The sequence below is a fragment of the Lampetra planeri genome, chromosome 3, assembly GCF_965212315.1.
Source record: "Lampetra planeri chromosome 3, kcLamPlan1.2.h2, whole genome shotgun sequence".
Taxonomy (NCBI): domain Eukaryota; kingdom Metazoa; phylum Chordata; class Hyperoartia; order Petromyzontiformes; family Petromyzontidae; genus Lampetra; species Lampetra planeri.
The window spans coordinates 6829910-6847006 of record NC_136109.1 but is presented as its reverse complement, the minus strand read 5'-3'; the positions used below and the strand labels follow the sequence as shown (position 1 = coordinate 6847006).

Genomic DNA, 17097 nt, shown 5'->3' with positions numbered 1-17097 from the left:
GGTTTGTGACTACGCCTAGCCTACATAAAAGTGTGAAAAAAGAAGCTAAACCTGGTAAAACAAAACTGGCTGTCTATCAGTAACCTGTAATAGTTGTCTGTCAAATAAGATGGTCCAAATAAGTGTAGTTAAATCTTTTTTGCATGGTTAAGTTGTAGCAATGATCGGCCGTTGCCGATCATTGCTACAACTCTGTGGGCTCTCATGAAATTGTCTTTTCCGAGACCAAGGTGCTCTGCAAACCTCCTGGCTACCATCAAAGGTTTGTACACGAAGCCATACAAATATACAAACACAGACAAAATTTCAACCGTGATGATGGTTACAAACTGAGTAATCATTGGAAAGATGTGATTAACCATGCAAAAAAGTATTTCCAGAAATGGTGGTGTCAGTATCTCATCACTGCTCATCAGACAAATGTTTCACGTGCTCTATCGCTGAAATGAATACATGATCCACTAACTTGACCTTGAAGGGAAGTCTCTGGATTGCTGACTACCTTACCTGAAAATGAACCGTACCATGCAACTTACATTTTCCTTTAGGCTTTGGGACAGCAATATTCCCAATCTTCTGAGATGAATAATATCCGCTGGTAAGAAGGCTTTTCGAATTTATTTCCGGTCTTATATTGTTTACACAATTTGTCCCACAGTTTGTGCATGTGCGCACATCTGGTCCTTAAGCGAATGAAGAAAATAAAGGCCACAACATACAAATCCATGAACAAATGAGAGCCAATTCACATAAACACAAACAAACTGGAGGGAGAAGGGAAGAAAAAACATTATGAGCACTGCATTGTGAAGTATAATCTGAGTTAATTTGACACATTAAAACCCATCAATTACAATACAATGATTCAAATCTGTGATAATTGTGAGACCCCTTGATTAAGTAACGTTTATGTATAGGATACATTTATATCATATTAATAACGAGTTTCAATTCCCTTTATCTGCATCCCCTCAATCACAAAAAATACAGATAATTTGGCAATCGAGCTCATTCACTCCTTTTATATGTGTAAAATAAAAAATAACACGAAACAAAAGTAGTGGAGTGGAGTCGTACTGTGTAAACCAGGGTCAGGAAAATAATTGTAATTGTTTAAACTGACACAGAAGTGAAAAAGCTCACCTCTCAATGTTTTTGGCTACCCCTTGTACCATACTTTTTGCTTGTATTTCTGTTTATGTAGGTAATAAATACATTAAGACAAAATTACATAGTAAAAATATTTTTCTTAGAATTTATTAAAATGTAATGCAATATTTAGTAATATGCAATTTACCAGCAACTTCTTTTTCTGAGAAATCATTGCTAAATATGTTATCTTTTGGCTTTGTGTTTCCCATTTCAATCCAGTTTGAATGGCTGTAGAAATCCTAAAACAGATAGAATCGTCAACGGAAATTGCACATCAATATCGTATACTTATAAATAGAATGAGTTATTACCAGTGCAACTTCATTCACACCGTACATAGCCAACCGTGCTCATCGAAGGTGTGGGGGAAGAATAACAAACGAAACAGAAAAAGCAGTTCTATGATAATATATTTTATTTTATATGCATTGCTGTATATGGATATGTTACAGAACTATTCTAAATCTCTTTAGTTATTGAAACATACTCTTTCAAATAGACTATGAGATTCGGAAGTAATTAATTCTTGCATTGTGTGTCTGTCTCTCTGCCTGTGTCCTCTCTTTGGAATTTTCACACTTAAATTCTAACTTAGCAATCTTTGAAATACGTAATCAACCGGGCTATGCGTTAATTGTGTTGACCGACTCTCTGTGTTGCATTACATTACATTTCGATATTTTACTAGGTTATTTAATTTTAGTGTGTCTTTCTCCTAATTTTCAAGCTTGCGTACTGTACCACGTCGTCGTCTTGCTTACCGTACCACGTCGTCGTCCACTCATTGACATGCTAATTTTTTCTCTGCTCCCTCCCTCTCTCCGCCCCCGCCCCCTCTCTATATTTAAGGCCTCGTCACAGAAACGACCTCTCTCTTTCTGCTGATACGTGTTCTCTCTCTGTGTGTCTTTGTGATGTCTGTCTACTTGTGTGTCTGTCTATAGTTTTTTGGTTAGATTTTTGTTGCTATTTCTTTTATACCTGATGATGATTGCTTGTGTTGCAATCGAAACGTAGTATGCTATTATTTAATTTATTATTTTATCTTTATACGTGACTTAACCGAAAGAACCAAAGAATGTTAAATTCAGATTACTAATGACGCGGTTGATGAATACTCATGCTAAATAAAACATTTAAACACAAAATGCTCAGATTTGTGGATGTTTGTGTGCAGTGACAAATGTGATGACTGATAGAAATGTGCTTCTGCATTCTAATTATTATTTGTTATTTACATTACAAATGTGTAGAGTGTTTTCCCTATCTCAATTTAAGTGTAGTGCACATACCTGCAATGTGTGGAGAATGGTTCCCGTCAGCTGTCGTGCTGTGATGTAGTCCACAGTTGTTATTTCATTTTTCCTGAGCAATGCAATTAATCTGTTTCGATTCCCGATCATTATCTCGAGGGCACCTACGAACTTCTCTGCATCAAAATGGTATCTTGGATCATTTTTCGTGTTTTTTTCTGAATCTGTGTTTGCATTCGATGTTAAAATGACATCCTTCGCGAGATTATAGCTCGGGGTACCTTTGTAGTTTACCTTGTAGCCAGTTATGGATTCTTTTGCCTGCAAGTAAAAATGACAACAATAAATATGCAGTAATTAAAAACTTACTACCTAGATGTTTTAAAATCTACATTAGTGGGGATATGACAAGAGCGTTGAACTAATTCATAACATTGCAAATAAACATACCAGTAGGGGGCGGTTCAGTACGTACATTTTCCAGGTCAAAATGAGGGCCACTTCAAGAAATATCAAGCAATGGCTCTCTTATGAAGAGACTGGCCCCGAATTGCATTGGTGAGTCGTCGTTCTTTAAGCAAGAACAATATAATTGTCTCCCGTCGAAGGCTGCATGTCTGCTGTGTGGAGCAGCCCGGCAGCTAAAACATATCGGGCTGCAACAATTTAAGTTCAAGGAATCTGCTCCTCTTGCACCAAGAAGCCTGTTTAAAATGGTTTTGCATATGTTCACTGCAATTTGGATGAAAATATAACCAGATATACATATATTGTATTGTAGAAAGGAATGCTTCCAATGGAGAAGCTACATTATATATAGTGGTACGTGAATTTCATTTCGAGAAAACGTTTGGGTCATATAGATTAAACATTCGCTCTTGCTTGAATTAGTCACATCTCAATGATACAATATCACATTGACTATTGCTAACATTATTTAAAATTTTCTTGAAATTCAGTGACAGACGATGTACAGTAGGTGTATGAAGTATCATATCATCAGCATGAAAGTATCATATCTTAGAATTAATCAAAACCTGAGCCAACATTATTTATGTATTAATAAACAAAAAATGAAACAGATGGCGTGACATATTTTGCAATGTTTGATTCTTTATGTTTTTTTTTCCGGAAATATATTTCATATACGTAATTATAATTTTATCAACTAACGACAACATTCTTGATTTGAAGCTTACGTGACTGCAGGAATCCATACTCTCTGGTTCTTTCGGTAAAGTCACGTAGAGAGAAAAAATAAAAGAATAAAATGAAACACGATGTTTCGGTCGCAACACAAGCGTCCGTCTTCAGGTGTAAAAAATTATCTGCTCTTGTGGCTTTATATAGGCACGGGAAGGAAGAGGGAAGGGGTGGGGAAGGAGTTTGGCTGTGGGAGTTCACAGGGGGGGGGGGGGGGAGGGTTTGTGGCGTGCATGGACGGGTAGGGCTAGAGAAATTAGCAAGTAAATGGACTTGTAGTACAAGTCATAATCGGATGATGACTACCGGGTGGGTGAGTGAGGACGACGACAACTGGGTGGGTGAGGACGACGACAACCAGGTGGGTGAGTGAGGACGACGTCAACCGGGTGAGTGAGAGAGGACGACAACAACCGGGTGGGTGAGTGAAAATCATAGCAGTTAAAACTTGACGTGGTTTATCACATCATTTCAATGATTTCTCAATCTGAATCCATCTTCTCGATTAAAGTCTTGTCTGTGTTTGTATATCTGGATAGCTTTATGAACAGATGTCTGAAGGTGGCCCGAGGGTTTGCAGAGCACCATGGTCTCGAAGAAAACATTGTCATGTGTGCCCACAGCATTGAAACAATGATCCGCCACTGCCGAGGAGTTGGTTCTGCCGTGTTTCAAATCCGCTTTGTGTTCGCGCACCCGGTCCGAGACGCGTGGCTTCGTTTCACCAATGTAACTGCTGCAACAGACACAGCTCAGCTTTTCGACAATAGGACATTGCATGTCTGGAATCGCATCCTTCACCGATGGGATCAAATCAAGCATTTTGTGTACTGTTTTGAACCGAACTTGGATCTTGAGTTTGTTTACGATTTTGGCAATGATTTTGGTGACCCCTGTTATGTATGGTAAAGTGATTGTTTTGATTGGGTCCTCAGATGTTTCTATACCCATGGTTGGGGATGCAGCTTTGCGGATTGTGCGGTCAGAATATCCATTCCTCCTGAGAGCCTGGCATACATGTTGAAGCTCACTGGCTAGGTGGTGCTGGTCGGAGATGCAACGGGCCCTATGGTGTAGTGTTTTGATGAGGGAATTCTTCTGGGCTGGATGGTGGTGGGAGTCAGCCTTTAGATAGGAATCCATGTGGGTGGCTTTCTTATAGACAGAGTGTCCCAACGAGCCATCAGGTCTATTCTTGATCAAAACATCCAGGAATGGTAGCTTGCCATCATTTTCCACTTCCATGGTGAATCTGATAGATGGGTGTATGGAATTGATTTGTTTGAGAAATTTGTGTATTGCCATCCGGCCATGTGGCCAGATGACGAACGTGTCATCTACGTATCTCTTCCACAAGGCAGGACGGCGGGTGAATGTCTGGAGGGCATCTGTCTCAAATATCTCCATGAAAATGTTCGCTACCACTGATTATAGGGGAGAGCCCATTGGGGTATCTTCATTTCTGTTTGTAGAAAGTACCATTCCAGGTGAAGTAAGTGTTGGTAAGGCAGTGCCTTACCAACAAAGGTACATCAGGATCCAATCCCTGTTGGACTAGGTCTTCAATGATTGCAACATAATCAGGTACGGGTACCTTGGTGAAAAGGGAGACTACATCGAAACTGACAAGTAAATCATCAGGGGACAGTGATATGTCCTTGATTAGTGAAACCAAGTGGGCCTGAATTAAGTACAACTGAGGCGGTCTTGCCCGTGAAGCGAAAGAGAGTCTCAGACAGAAATCATGCCTGTCTGTAAGTGGGTGAGTTAATGGTGGATACGATAGGACAGAGTGGAGTACCCTATTTATGGATTTTTGGAAGGACGTAAAATCTGGGTGGTCTAGCAGTTGCAGGTTTTAGAAAGAGCTGTTTAGTGCGTTCGATTCAGGAAGTCGAATTAGTGATGATTTTGTTGGTTTTAGTAGCCAAGCTATTGGTAGGGTCTCTGTTAATTTTGGTATTGCAGCCATCATTGAGAAGGTCCTAGATTGTGTTGTTGTTGTATGTGGTTTTATCCATGATGACAGTGGCATTGCCCTTGTCGGCTTAGAGGATGACTATATCATCTCTCTTTTTTAATTGAGCGAGTTCAAAACGTTCGTCCTTGCTAATGTTGCTAATTAGGGTTATTAGCATTATTGAGGATAGCAGCTATTTCAGATTTTGCAATGTCTGCCGGGATATGTCTCAGACATTTGAGGGCTACGTCGACCTGGCCAATGATGTCATCCACTGGGATGTGTTTTGGGGTAACTGCGAAATTCAACCCTTTCGCAAGTACCGATTTTAGGTTGTCAGAAATTGGGCTGGATGTTTTGATCGTGAAGAGACCTGATGGCTCGTTGGGACACTGTCTATAGGAAAGCCACCCACACGGATTCCTATCTAAAGCCACCACCATCCAGCCCAGAAGAATGTCCTCATCAAAACACTACACCATAGGGCCCGTTGCATCTCCGACCAGCACCACCTAGCCAGTGAGCTTGAACACGTATGCCAGGCTCTCAGGAGGAATGGATATTCTGACCGCACAATCCGCAAAGCTGCATCCCCAACCATGGGTATAGAACCATCTGAGGACCCAATCAAAACAATCACTTTACCATACATAGCAGGGGTCACCAAAATGATTGCCAAAATCGTAAACAAACTCAACATCCAAGTTCGATTCAATACAGTACACAAAATTCGTGATTTGATCCTATCGGTGAAGGATGCGATTCCAGACATGCAATGTCTTCGTGTCGAAAAGCTGAGCTGTGTCTGCTGCAGCAGTTACATTGGTGAAACAAAGCCATGCGTCTCGGACCGGGTGCGCGAACACAAAGCGGATTGAAACACGGCAGTTTCAATGCTGTGGGCACACATGACATTGTTTTCTTCGAGACCATGGTGCTCTGCAAACCCTCGGGCCACCTTCAGAGATTTGTTCATGAAGCCATCCAGATATACAAACACAGACAAAACTTTAATTGAGAAGATGGATTCAGATTGAGAAATCATTGAAAGGATGTGATAAACCACGTCAAGTTTTAACTGCTATGATTTTCACTCACCCACCCGGTTGTCGTTGTCCTCACTCACCCACCCGGTTGTTGTCGTCCTCTCTCACCCACCCGGTTGACGTCGTCCTCACTCACCCACCCGGTTGTCGTCGTCCTCACTCACCCACCGGTAGTCGTCGTCCGATTATGACTTGTACTACAAGTCCATTTACTTGCTAATTTCTCTAGCGCTACCCGTCCATGCACGCCACAAACCCTCCCCCCCTGTGAACCTCCACAGCCAAACTCCCCCCCCCTTCCCTCTCCCTTCCCGTGCCTATATAAAGCCACAAGAGCAGATATTTTTTTCACACCTGAAGACGGACGCTTGTGTTGCGACCGAAACGTCGTGTTCTATTTTATTACTTTTTCTATCTACGTTACTTTACTGAAAGAACCAGAGAGTAACGACAACATATTAAATACGTCATTTGATATGTTACGGATAATTGAGGGTATATTGAAAATGTGTGTTAAATATATTGCCGAAAATAAAATGTATATTTATATACTGTATTTAAAACTAATAAAATATGGCAACAAGTAGCGTGCAAAAATTTAGCTACACACGGTCTATGCCCACCAGACCAGAACAATCAATCGCACACGCTATCCAAACAGATTTGAACAAATCTGAAAGAGCTGCGTGTTTTATATATTATCGATTCAACAGGCGCAATGAGTAAAACATTGACAACTATTTTTTATAAAGGAACATGTTTAATACCTCTTGATTTGATTATTTCATATGTTGTCGATAATTAAGCATACATTAAACACGTTATGTAACATGTTGCCGGTAATTGAAGATATCTTTTCACCTATAAATGTCATTGTTTGTCTGTCTGTGTGTCTGCGTATCTGTGTGTGGCCGAAACTTGCGAAGGATTTGGCTCACAAACCGTGGGGTTTATGTTTAAAAAATTAGCCAGGGAGCACGCCATAAGCCCCGTGCTGAGCCAGCACTATTCCGATTTCGCGTCCGTCACCTTTAAAGTTGTTTAATCTGCGATTTAGTGCTGTTTATGGTTATTTATTTATTAGCTAGCGCGTGCTCGACCATACCAACTGACACGCTTTCGGTGGGGGGGGGGGCTACCAAGTCACATGCGTTCGGTGGGGGTGAGGGGGTAATTATCTTTCGTGTGGACACTGCGCAAGGTAACTTACACAGATTTACAGCTCCCTTCAACCATTTATTACCATGACTGTTTACTCATTACAAATTGCCTTTTATAGGTTTCATTTTATGACAGGGATTAAGACATTTTTTTACCCTAAGTAATACGCATTTTCTCCCCAACTACCACTATTTTTGCTTTTCGCGAACACGTCTTTACGTGAGGCCATCACACTTATGCACACGTTTTCTCTTTGAAAATAGGTACATTTCAAAATATCACTGTCCTGTTCAGAAATACCAGTTTTGAGGGGAAGAATAGACTTTATCTGTATAACCAGCCACGTAATATAACTTGCTGCGCAGGGGCAAAACAATAAATATACTGAATGCTATTATGTCTTCATTCTATCATACTAGTTGTTCGGGGGCGCCTATGACGCCCCCTCACAAAAGCATTTCCGGCCTTTGGCCAGGAAAAGTCACAACATTTTCACACGAACGATGCATTCACGCAAGCACCCGATGCTCCGTTTAGAAGTTTCATCCTATATTATATTATTCATCAAAGAAAGATATATAAACATAGACATAACTTCAACCGAGAAGATGGATACAAATTGAGCAAGCATTGGAAGGATGTTATTAACCAGGTAAAGCCTTAACTGGTTGTGGTTGTTCCCATCCTACCTGCAGTTTACTAGTACATTTTTCCTAGTTACTTTCCCCCCGTGTCCCACACTCAGCTTCCCACTTCTAGCCCCGCCCACACCCCCCCCAGCCTCACTTCCCCCCCCCCCTTCCCCTGCCCCACACCCCCCCCCCCCTCTCTCTCCCCCCTTGCCCCCCCCTGTTTTACCTATATAACCTCTTGCCATGGCAGCTCTCTCGCCGACTTCAGCATTTTTTTGCTGTGGTTGTTTCACCTGATGAAATTGCTTGTGTTGCAATCTAAATGTCGTGATTTGTTCTATTTTGTTTTATTTCTACCTACATGACTTTACCGAAAAAACCAAAGAGTAAGATAGATAAAGTTGTGCGCTTACCAACATAATGGTACATCTGTCCCTGCAACTTTTTGATTGTGATAGCGTTTGCAGGGAGAATGGGAAATATTGTCGTCATCGCAAAACAAATGGCAAAGTCGTGTCGGTGGGGGCCAAGTTGATTCTGGGAATCAGCACCGAATCACCTCGTTCTCTCTCTCAAGCGATCGTCATATTAATCATAGAAAGATAGATCAAGTAGTGCGCTTACCAACGTAATCAAACGTCTTTCCCTGCGACATGTTGATAGTGATAGCGTATGTGAGGAGAGCTGAGAGAATGGGAAATTGTCTCTGTAGTATTCAGGAGGTCCGGTGGACCGGCTTTGGCTCCTGCTACCATGAGGGGTGGACAGTCCTCTACTCGGGGCAGAAGACTGCCAAACAACAGGGTGTGGAACTTCTTCTGAATTAAAGAATGAAGGGGGCGTGGGAGCGTGGCGGTGAGGTGTGGGAAGATGTAAGCCCCAGGCTACTTTGGGCTCGCCTTCCTATCAACCAAAGTCGAGGAGTGGTGGTCGTGATTACTTATGCCCCCACTGAAAACGAACATCCGTGGAGGGATGCAGGCAAGGCCGAAGAGTCAGATGCCTTGTATGACTTCCTGTCACAGGTGCTAGCTAAAGTGGCATCAGCGCATCCACACTACATCATAGATGCATGCCGGGTCCAAGCAAGAACATCTGCTGGACTATGTAGTGACGGAACAGTGGATACGAGCCCATGTCCTTGACACCAGGACCTACCGTGGAACTGATCTGCCCACTGACCATCGACTTGTCATCTGTAAGATGCGCCTGCCATTCTTCCACTCCGGTAGTGGATATACAGCCAGGACCCCAATAAAACCTTTAGTGGCATGGTCTCTGCTAGCTGATGAAATTTGCAAGCGAGAATTTCATTATCGCTTGTGGCTGGGGTTGGCAGCGTCCCCCACTCCTCCTGATGTCGAGGGGAAATGGGCGAGGTTTTGGACTGCGGCTCATGCAGCTGCAATAGCTGCTTTAGGTACACGGTCCAGACCTCCCCAGAGACCCTGGCTGACAGAGGTGTTCAAGTTGGTTGAGAAAAAGTGACAAGCCCACTCTCATCGGCTACAGCATCCCACGTCGGAGAATGAGGAGGTTTACCGCAGCCTTTGCTTGGAGGTTAGGAGAGCCGTGAGGCGCTGCAAGGATGGGTGGTGGTCGCAGGTTGCTGAGGAGATGGAGTCTGCCTCAGTGGCCCGCGATCACAAATCGCTCTTTAATTCCATCAAAAACGTAACCTGCAGCGCCACACCTATTACCATCATTTAGGAAAAGAACGGTGATCCAATCTCTGACCCCCAGGAACAGGTTGGCAGATTTGCTGAGCATTTCTGTGAGGTCCTTTGGAGAGGGGAAATCTCTCAGCCAGGAAAACAATGTGGGACAAAGTGGGGATGACCCTGCTGAGGCTGCAGTGCCTCAAATATTAGAAGAAGTCACCTCCTGTGAGTGGCTGGCTGAGGTGCCATCTGTTGAGGAAGTACTGAGGGCGAACCAGAGTCTGAGACCAGGAAAGGCACCGGGCAGAGATGATCTCCCAAGCGAAATGCTGAGGGAGGGTGGCGTTTGTGCACAGACTGCCCTACATGACATCATAACAACAGTCTGGACCACTGGACGGGTTCTGCCCTGGTAATCCCCCTCTTTAAGAAGGGGGACCGCACAGACTGTAACAACCACAGGGGTATCTCACTCCCCAGTGTGCCAGGAAAGGTCCTGGCAAGGATTATCCAAAATTGCCTTGCTAGGCACGCTGAGGTAAGGCTTGCGGCACCCCAATGCGGTTTCAGGAAAGGGCAGTCCTGCAGAGATGCCATTATTTCTCTGCGTCTGCTACAGCAGAGGTATAGGGAATTCCAACAAGACCTACATCTCTGCTTTATTGACCTGGTCAAGGCATATGATACCATCAGTGGGTCTGGGCTCTGGGTAGTTCTTAGTGCTTTCGGAGTCCCTGATCCTCTGCTCACGATCATTGAGGACCTTCATGATGGTGAGCGGGCCCGAGTAAAACTACGTGGCCAGGAGTCAGAGCCATTCCCTCTACATCTTGGGGTGCGACAGGGATGTCCTCTGGCTCCCATATCATTTAACATCTATTCTGACCACGTAGTTTGTGAAGCCTTCAATAGCTGTACCGGAGGAATTTCCATCTAGTACAGATGCAAGGGGAAGCTGATCGATGCCCGGGTGCCGTCAAGGGATGGCTCACTATTGCTCAACCACGTTATGTATGCCGATGATCTAGTAATTGCTGCTCACTCAGAGGAATTGGAGGCACTGCTGCTGAACCTGGAGCTTGCCACCAAGAGGTGGGGCCTTACTATCAGCCCCACCAAAACTAAGCACCTGCCTGGGTATTTTGCACCATCGAACATTCCACCTCCACAACTCCCAATTGGTGATAGGGCGGTTGTGGAGAAAGTGGAGAGTTTCCCATACCTTGGCAGTGTGCTCATGACCAGCTCCGGTTTAACAGCAGAGGTCTCACTCCGAATCAGTCGAACGGCATTATCTTTTCATCGGTTGCATAACGCTGTGTGGAAGCTACCTGGTCTCTCGCTCCGCACGAAGCTTCAGGTCTTCTCGGCCACCGTTATTCCCTCCCTTCTCTATGCTTGCGAAACGTGGACCCCCCTAATGTAACATCTTTGCCGGTTAGAAACATTTAGGCTGGCCTGCCTACGATCTATCCTGGGTTTAACCAGGCTGGATTGTGTGAGGAACTCACAAATCCTTGAAAGATCTGGACAAAGTCCCATCGGTGAGATCCTCTGGCAGGCAATGCTGCATTGGCTGGGTCATGTAGCCCGCATGCCCAGCCACCACATGCCGAAACAGATTTTGTTCAGCTGGATCGAGGGGGAAAAATGGGCGTGGCATGAGCTAGAGAAGAGATGGAGTGATTTGGTACAGGAGGATATGGAGCTGAGTGGACTTGCCGATGACTGGTACCAGCGGTGTTAAGATCGGCCTCTGTGGGGGAGGCTCGTGAAGGACACTACTGGGCAGTTGGAGGCAGTCGCCCTCCAACAACAACAGAGGGCGGAGGAGCAACGCTCACAACAATGAGCGGAGCACGGGGTGGCTAAAGCACAGCAAGTTGGCACAGTAAGGGGCACAGGTGGTGCATCAGCCAGTCGTGTCAGTCAGTCGACCCGTGGCATCTGGGTCTGCCCCGTGAATTCCTGCCAGCGGGCGTCCGACACGTCACGTGGCCTCAAGGTGCATATAGCCTGGCACAAGCGTCGTGGTGAGGTCACCGCCACTTAGTGGCGAATGGCGGTTGTTTAGGTAGCTCTCCGATCTTACATTAACAGGTTAAATGTCTTACTAACACAACCACCGTGGCTCGTTTTCCTCGATGTGGCGGTGGCTCTCCGATCTTACATTGACATGCTGATCTCTCACAATACAATGGCCACCTCCGCTGTTCGTCGTCATGGAGATTGCTCTCCAATCTTACATTTACATGCAAATGTCATCACTAGCCCCGCCCACTTTGATTATGACCCTTGGGCTACACCCATCTCAAACCTTTATAACATCCTGCCTTAGCAGCTCTCCCTTTATTGTTATTTACCTGATGACGATTGCTTGTGTTGCGATCGAAACGTCGTGATATTTTCATTATTTTTTCTATCAACGCGGCTTTCCCGAAAGACCCAAAGAATATGTGCAGAGTATATTGTCAAAACCAAACATATACAAAGTTCAAACATAACAACAATTATCATGCCATAGTAATACCTATATATATACCATACAAATAACATAACTATTGAACCTCATATCGAAGAGATGTCTGATGAATTGTGACTTTATACAGTGATATTCCCTCTTGGTAAGCCAAAATCAGACACACTACCTTAATGCTTATGCAATAAGCTGACAATCTAGAAGCTAAGATCATATGGTCAAATGTATCACATACTTTGAAAATCAGTAAAGGCAACTGGGGCATAACATATTGCAATTGAATACATTATATTTTTATTTCATTATTGGCGTGCTTTAATGTCATAATTTGCACGTTCGCGAATACAGCGTCGTTCAGAACGCTTGCCACTGAATACTTGTGCTCCTCTGTTGCAGTACCAGCCATAATTAAGAAGTTGGAGGCTTCCTACGAGCAAATAGTTCCCGTTGGTTATTAGTTAGGTTAAAGGTGCACAGTGACCCTTTTTTGATGACCGCCCTCATTAATTGTTCTTTTACTTTTGGCTCGGCCGCTAATGTTCTGATTTTATGATGTGTGTATTCGCATCGTTTTGTTCTTTGTAAATAACTTTGAGATGACATGCTATTAAGGCATCGAATTAATATGAATCTTTATCTTTAAAATGCTACTAAAGACATGTTCCGTTATGTTTTTATTGATTCAATTGTAATTACATTTTAGAGCGCCTCCAATGTGATGTACATAGGGATGTTTGCATGTTTGAAATAAAACATGTAATCACTAAATATACATTCCTCTATTATTTCAAGTTTTTACAACCTTGCTTAATTCAAGAAGTGTGCAAACTATAATCTCAGTAATCACTGGAAAGATGTTATTAACCACGCAAAAAAGACTTAATTACACTTTTTGGACCATCTTATCTGACAGGCACTATTTTAATTTACTTCACCGAGTGTTAACATCCCCAGTTATTTTTAACAGTACTCTCTTCATTTTTCAGGCTGCATTGGTATAAACATGGGCATTTTCGTTCCTTTGTTCTATCATGTGTATCAGACCTCCCCTCCCCCCTTTCTGCCCATTGTGTTGGCGTGCGCAGCAGCCGCGTCCAAGCCGTCGCCAAATGTTTTGTTGGCTCCCTCCCCCTCCCACCCCCCTCCCTCCCGATACGTTCCATTCATTGGCTACCACATTCTGATGAACTCCCCCCCCCTCTCCTCCCCCCCTTCAACTTGCTTATAAGGGATTACATTTTGAATCATTGCTTCACTTGATGCAGCTAATCTGGCTGTGACGGTCCCACCTGATGACGGAGACTTGTGTTGCCTCCGAAACGTCGTGAATTTTATTTTTATTTTTATTTTTGTTTTGTTTTATTTTACTTTCATTACTTTTAATGTTTTACCTACGTGACTTTACCGAAAAAACCTGAGAATATAAACTATAATCTATGTTAATAAGGCTGTGTATTGCTCTCTGCTTGACTTTTGGAGAGAAGATACATTTTAACGTTTACCAAATTAAAACACACCCACAACATTATTTACATGAGCGAAAATGTATCTTTCAATCAGATTGAGAAAGAGATGCTTTGGGGAAGTCTCGTGTAAGACTGGGGTGTAGAAAGTATAGGAAATGTAGGAAGCAAGCAATGAGTGATTTGCAAATGTGTAAGGAAAACATATCGCAGAATACAACAGTTATGATCAAGCTAATTAACTAGACATTACGCAATTACTGTATAGGCAGATTAAAACAGGAAAGTGGTTTGTCTGAACTTCATCAAGGGGTGTCAGCAGTTTGCACAGCTCAGGATAGGGGAAGATACAGTTGTAGTTAGCTTCACAAGACCTTAACAAATCTTTGTTTAACCAAGCATCTATTGGTACCTTTGCCATTTCTTCCACCACCACCTCGATAGCTGTAGTGGTCATTTGCACGTGACTAATAGTGTGTTCTTTTGCGAAAATCGATGCAAAGGAGGCCAGCCATTTTTTAGGGAAGAATCCATTTGCTTGTCCGGCCAACAAGGAGAGAGCCAGCAGCAGCCCCACCACTCCCTTCGCTCGCATCTATACACCGAGACACAGTGTTCAACGTGATGAGTTAAAATATGATTTTATTATACGTACGTATGCATGTGGTTAGTCGGTGGCAACGGTTTAGGCCTACAATTGCAAAATATGTATTTATATAACTAATTGGTTATACAGAATTTTGAGTTAAGTTGATTAAATCCTGTTTTCTTTGCTCAATTATTAAAAACATCCGTCCATTTAAAACTAAAATGCGAGTAAATTATAATTCCACTAAGCCTCAGAGGTGGTTGGGTGGCTCAAAGATCAGAGAACTGACCGACACCGCTGAGATCCTTAGCTCCAACGAGACAGCCACGTTTGATGAAACTGTATTAATTTGATAGTCGCAGCACAGTGACCATTCACTGGGTTACTAATAAGAATTAGCAAAACCAACTCTGCTTATGTCAATGAAAATGTATTCATATAAAGTTGAGAAACGTTAAATGTTCCAATAATTGTACACATTTTATAATTATAATTGATAATATATGCATGGATTTTGAAATTGATAGGCCGACACCATAGACAGCCTCCTTTATAGCCTTGTTTCATCAGTGTTAGACCAGAGAACGCAAAAAGGCGTACAGTACAAAGTCAATGCAAGTATCAAAGTATTCATAGCTCGGGTTGGGCAGTTACTGTATATCTATTGGCCCTTTTTGCCAGTGTCAAAATTATGAAAAAAATAAAAATAGGCTTTACCCTTTCTGGTAATAAAACCGGTGTTAAGATGTTCAAACACCAAATAGATACAGGTTTGTCGTCAGTTACAGGTTTGAATGTTATCTCCATGTTGGCCATGCCCTAATTTTAAAAAAGTTGTTCATCTTGTCCGATGTTTTACTAAGATGCAAAGTGATATAAATTGTCATGAACAATTGTCTTATCCATAACGTCACATATACTTGTATTTGTTAAATAGGCGATCAGAACAGCTAATCAGGGAGGGTCGCAGGAAGTCTCTCTATCCTGTGTCTCTAAACACTGTTTTCCTCCATGTGTCTCCGTGTGTTTCTCTCTACCTATGCCTTTCTCTCCCCATGTTTCTGTGAGTATATATAGCAAGATAAAGTCTGTGTCTCCACACCCATCTCATAGCTTAGATTGTAAAATCAATATGACTGTAAAATAAATATTAGATATTCAAGACCCCTCTCATACTTTGATTGACAATTTTTTACAAAATATGTAACGATTATATAAATTAACTCTGCAGTCTCTACACACACAGTCAAGGCACAAGGAGATTAACAAGAGAAGGGACATAGGAGAAGAACAACGAGGAGATGAGACATTGGAAGAGAGGGGCTGAGAGAAACTCGATGAGTCCAGTTAAAGACACGAGTTGAGAGACAGGCAAATAAACACAGGAGGAAAGAGATGGGGAAAATACACATGAAACACACGTAAAGACACATGAAAGGAAAATAAGAAATGGAACGGAGACAAAATGAGAGAGATGTAGAAAGAGAGAGGCCCTTGGAAATAACACGGGGATAAAGACATCGAAGAGGAAAGGCACACGGAAAACGACACAAGTCCTGTAACGTCCTTATTGCCATACGAGGTGTCAGTGAATTTTTATATGCACTGCCACTTAGATGAATACTTACGTTTTTTCCTCAGTGTGTCCTCCTTTTGGTGTTGTTGACAGCAAGCCCTATCTTGAAATGAATGATACACGCGGAAGCAGAAAAGAAATTAACAGTACGACACACACGATAGCACGAAGACAATGCGAAAAAAATAAAAGCTCAACGTAAACGTTATCCGCTGAGTTATTTTCCCATGTAATCGATATCATGCAACTACACAGACAAGAATGAGTGAGCTACTAACAGCAAGGGTATTTATTCTACTGGTCCCACCCTATTTTAGGCAAATGTTGCATACCAAACCAAGTGTGTGTAACATAAAAATACCATGCATTGTGCGTTAGTCACTGTTATATCCTTGCCTTGCTGAAATTATATGTTCCTCTATCTTTTATTGCCTGTACTATATACATTTATTCGGTCCTTTAAAAATATTATGAATTTGGTGACAGTTATAACGGTAGCTGTAAAAAGATGTTGCTGAAATAAAAAAAAATGGTTAGACTTTGCCATCGCAATGACATGCTTTAAAAATGTGTTGTTCATTTTTGCGTCATTTATTTTCAAGACAGACACGTTTTAAATAAATAAACACGCAAATGTAATGTATGTGTAGTGGCTTCGGGGGATGCCACTGCATGTCGCATAAGGCCAGCCTGTGCGTGAAGCTGCAGGGGACACGCTGCTCAAACCACCAACAGCACGGCTGTTGTGCGACATTGCACTCCGGGTGCAGTGCCAGCACCTGAAGGCGAGGGGGCGAGAGCGCTTGGAGGCCATGGCACCCCGGATGAACCCGGAGGGCTAGTGGCCGGAGGTACCGGGGTGGGGCCCCCAAAGAAGGGGACTGGGGAACCCCGGGACCTGTTCCAGATGCCTCTAGAAGGT

General features: G+C 42.9%; 1 protein-coding gene across 1 annotated transcript in view; it reads right to left on the bottom strand.

Annotated features, from left to right (window-relative positions):
• The window catches only part of LOC144737029 (von Willebrand factor A domain-containing protein 7-like), a 50356-nt gene extending 34060 nt beyond the window's left edge, over nucleotides 1–16296 (bottom strand). Inside the window, exons 1-5 of the mRNA XM_078619683.1 lie at nucleotides 16228–16296; nucleotides 14423–14605; nucleotides 2445–2726; nucleotides 1298–1391; nucleotides 537–683 (exon numbers count right to left, since the gene is read on the bottom strand). Coding sequence (XP_078475809.1) covers nucleotides 537–683; nucleotides 1298–1391; nucleotides 2445–2726; nucleotides 14423–14605 — 706 coding nt within the window. The 5' untranslated portion in view covers nucleotides 16228–16296. The remainder of the gene's footprint in view (nucleotides 1–536; nucleotides 684–1297; nucleotides 1392–2444; nucleotides 2727–14422; nucleotides 14606–16227) is intronic.
• Nucleotides 16297–17097: the final 801 nt, after the last annotated feature.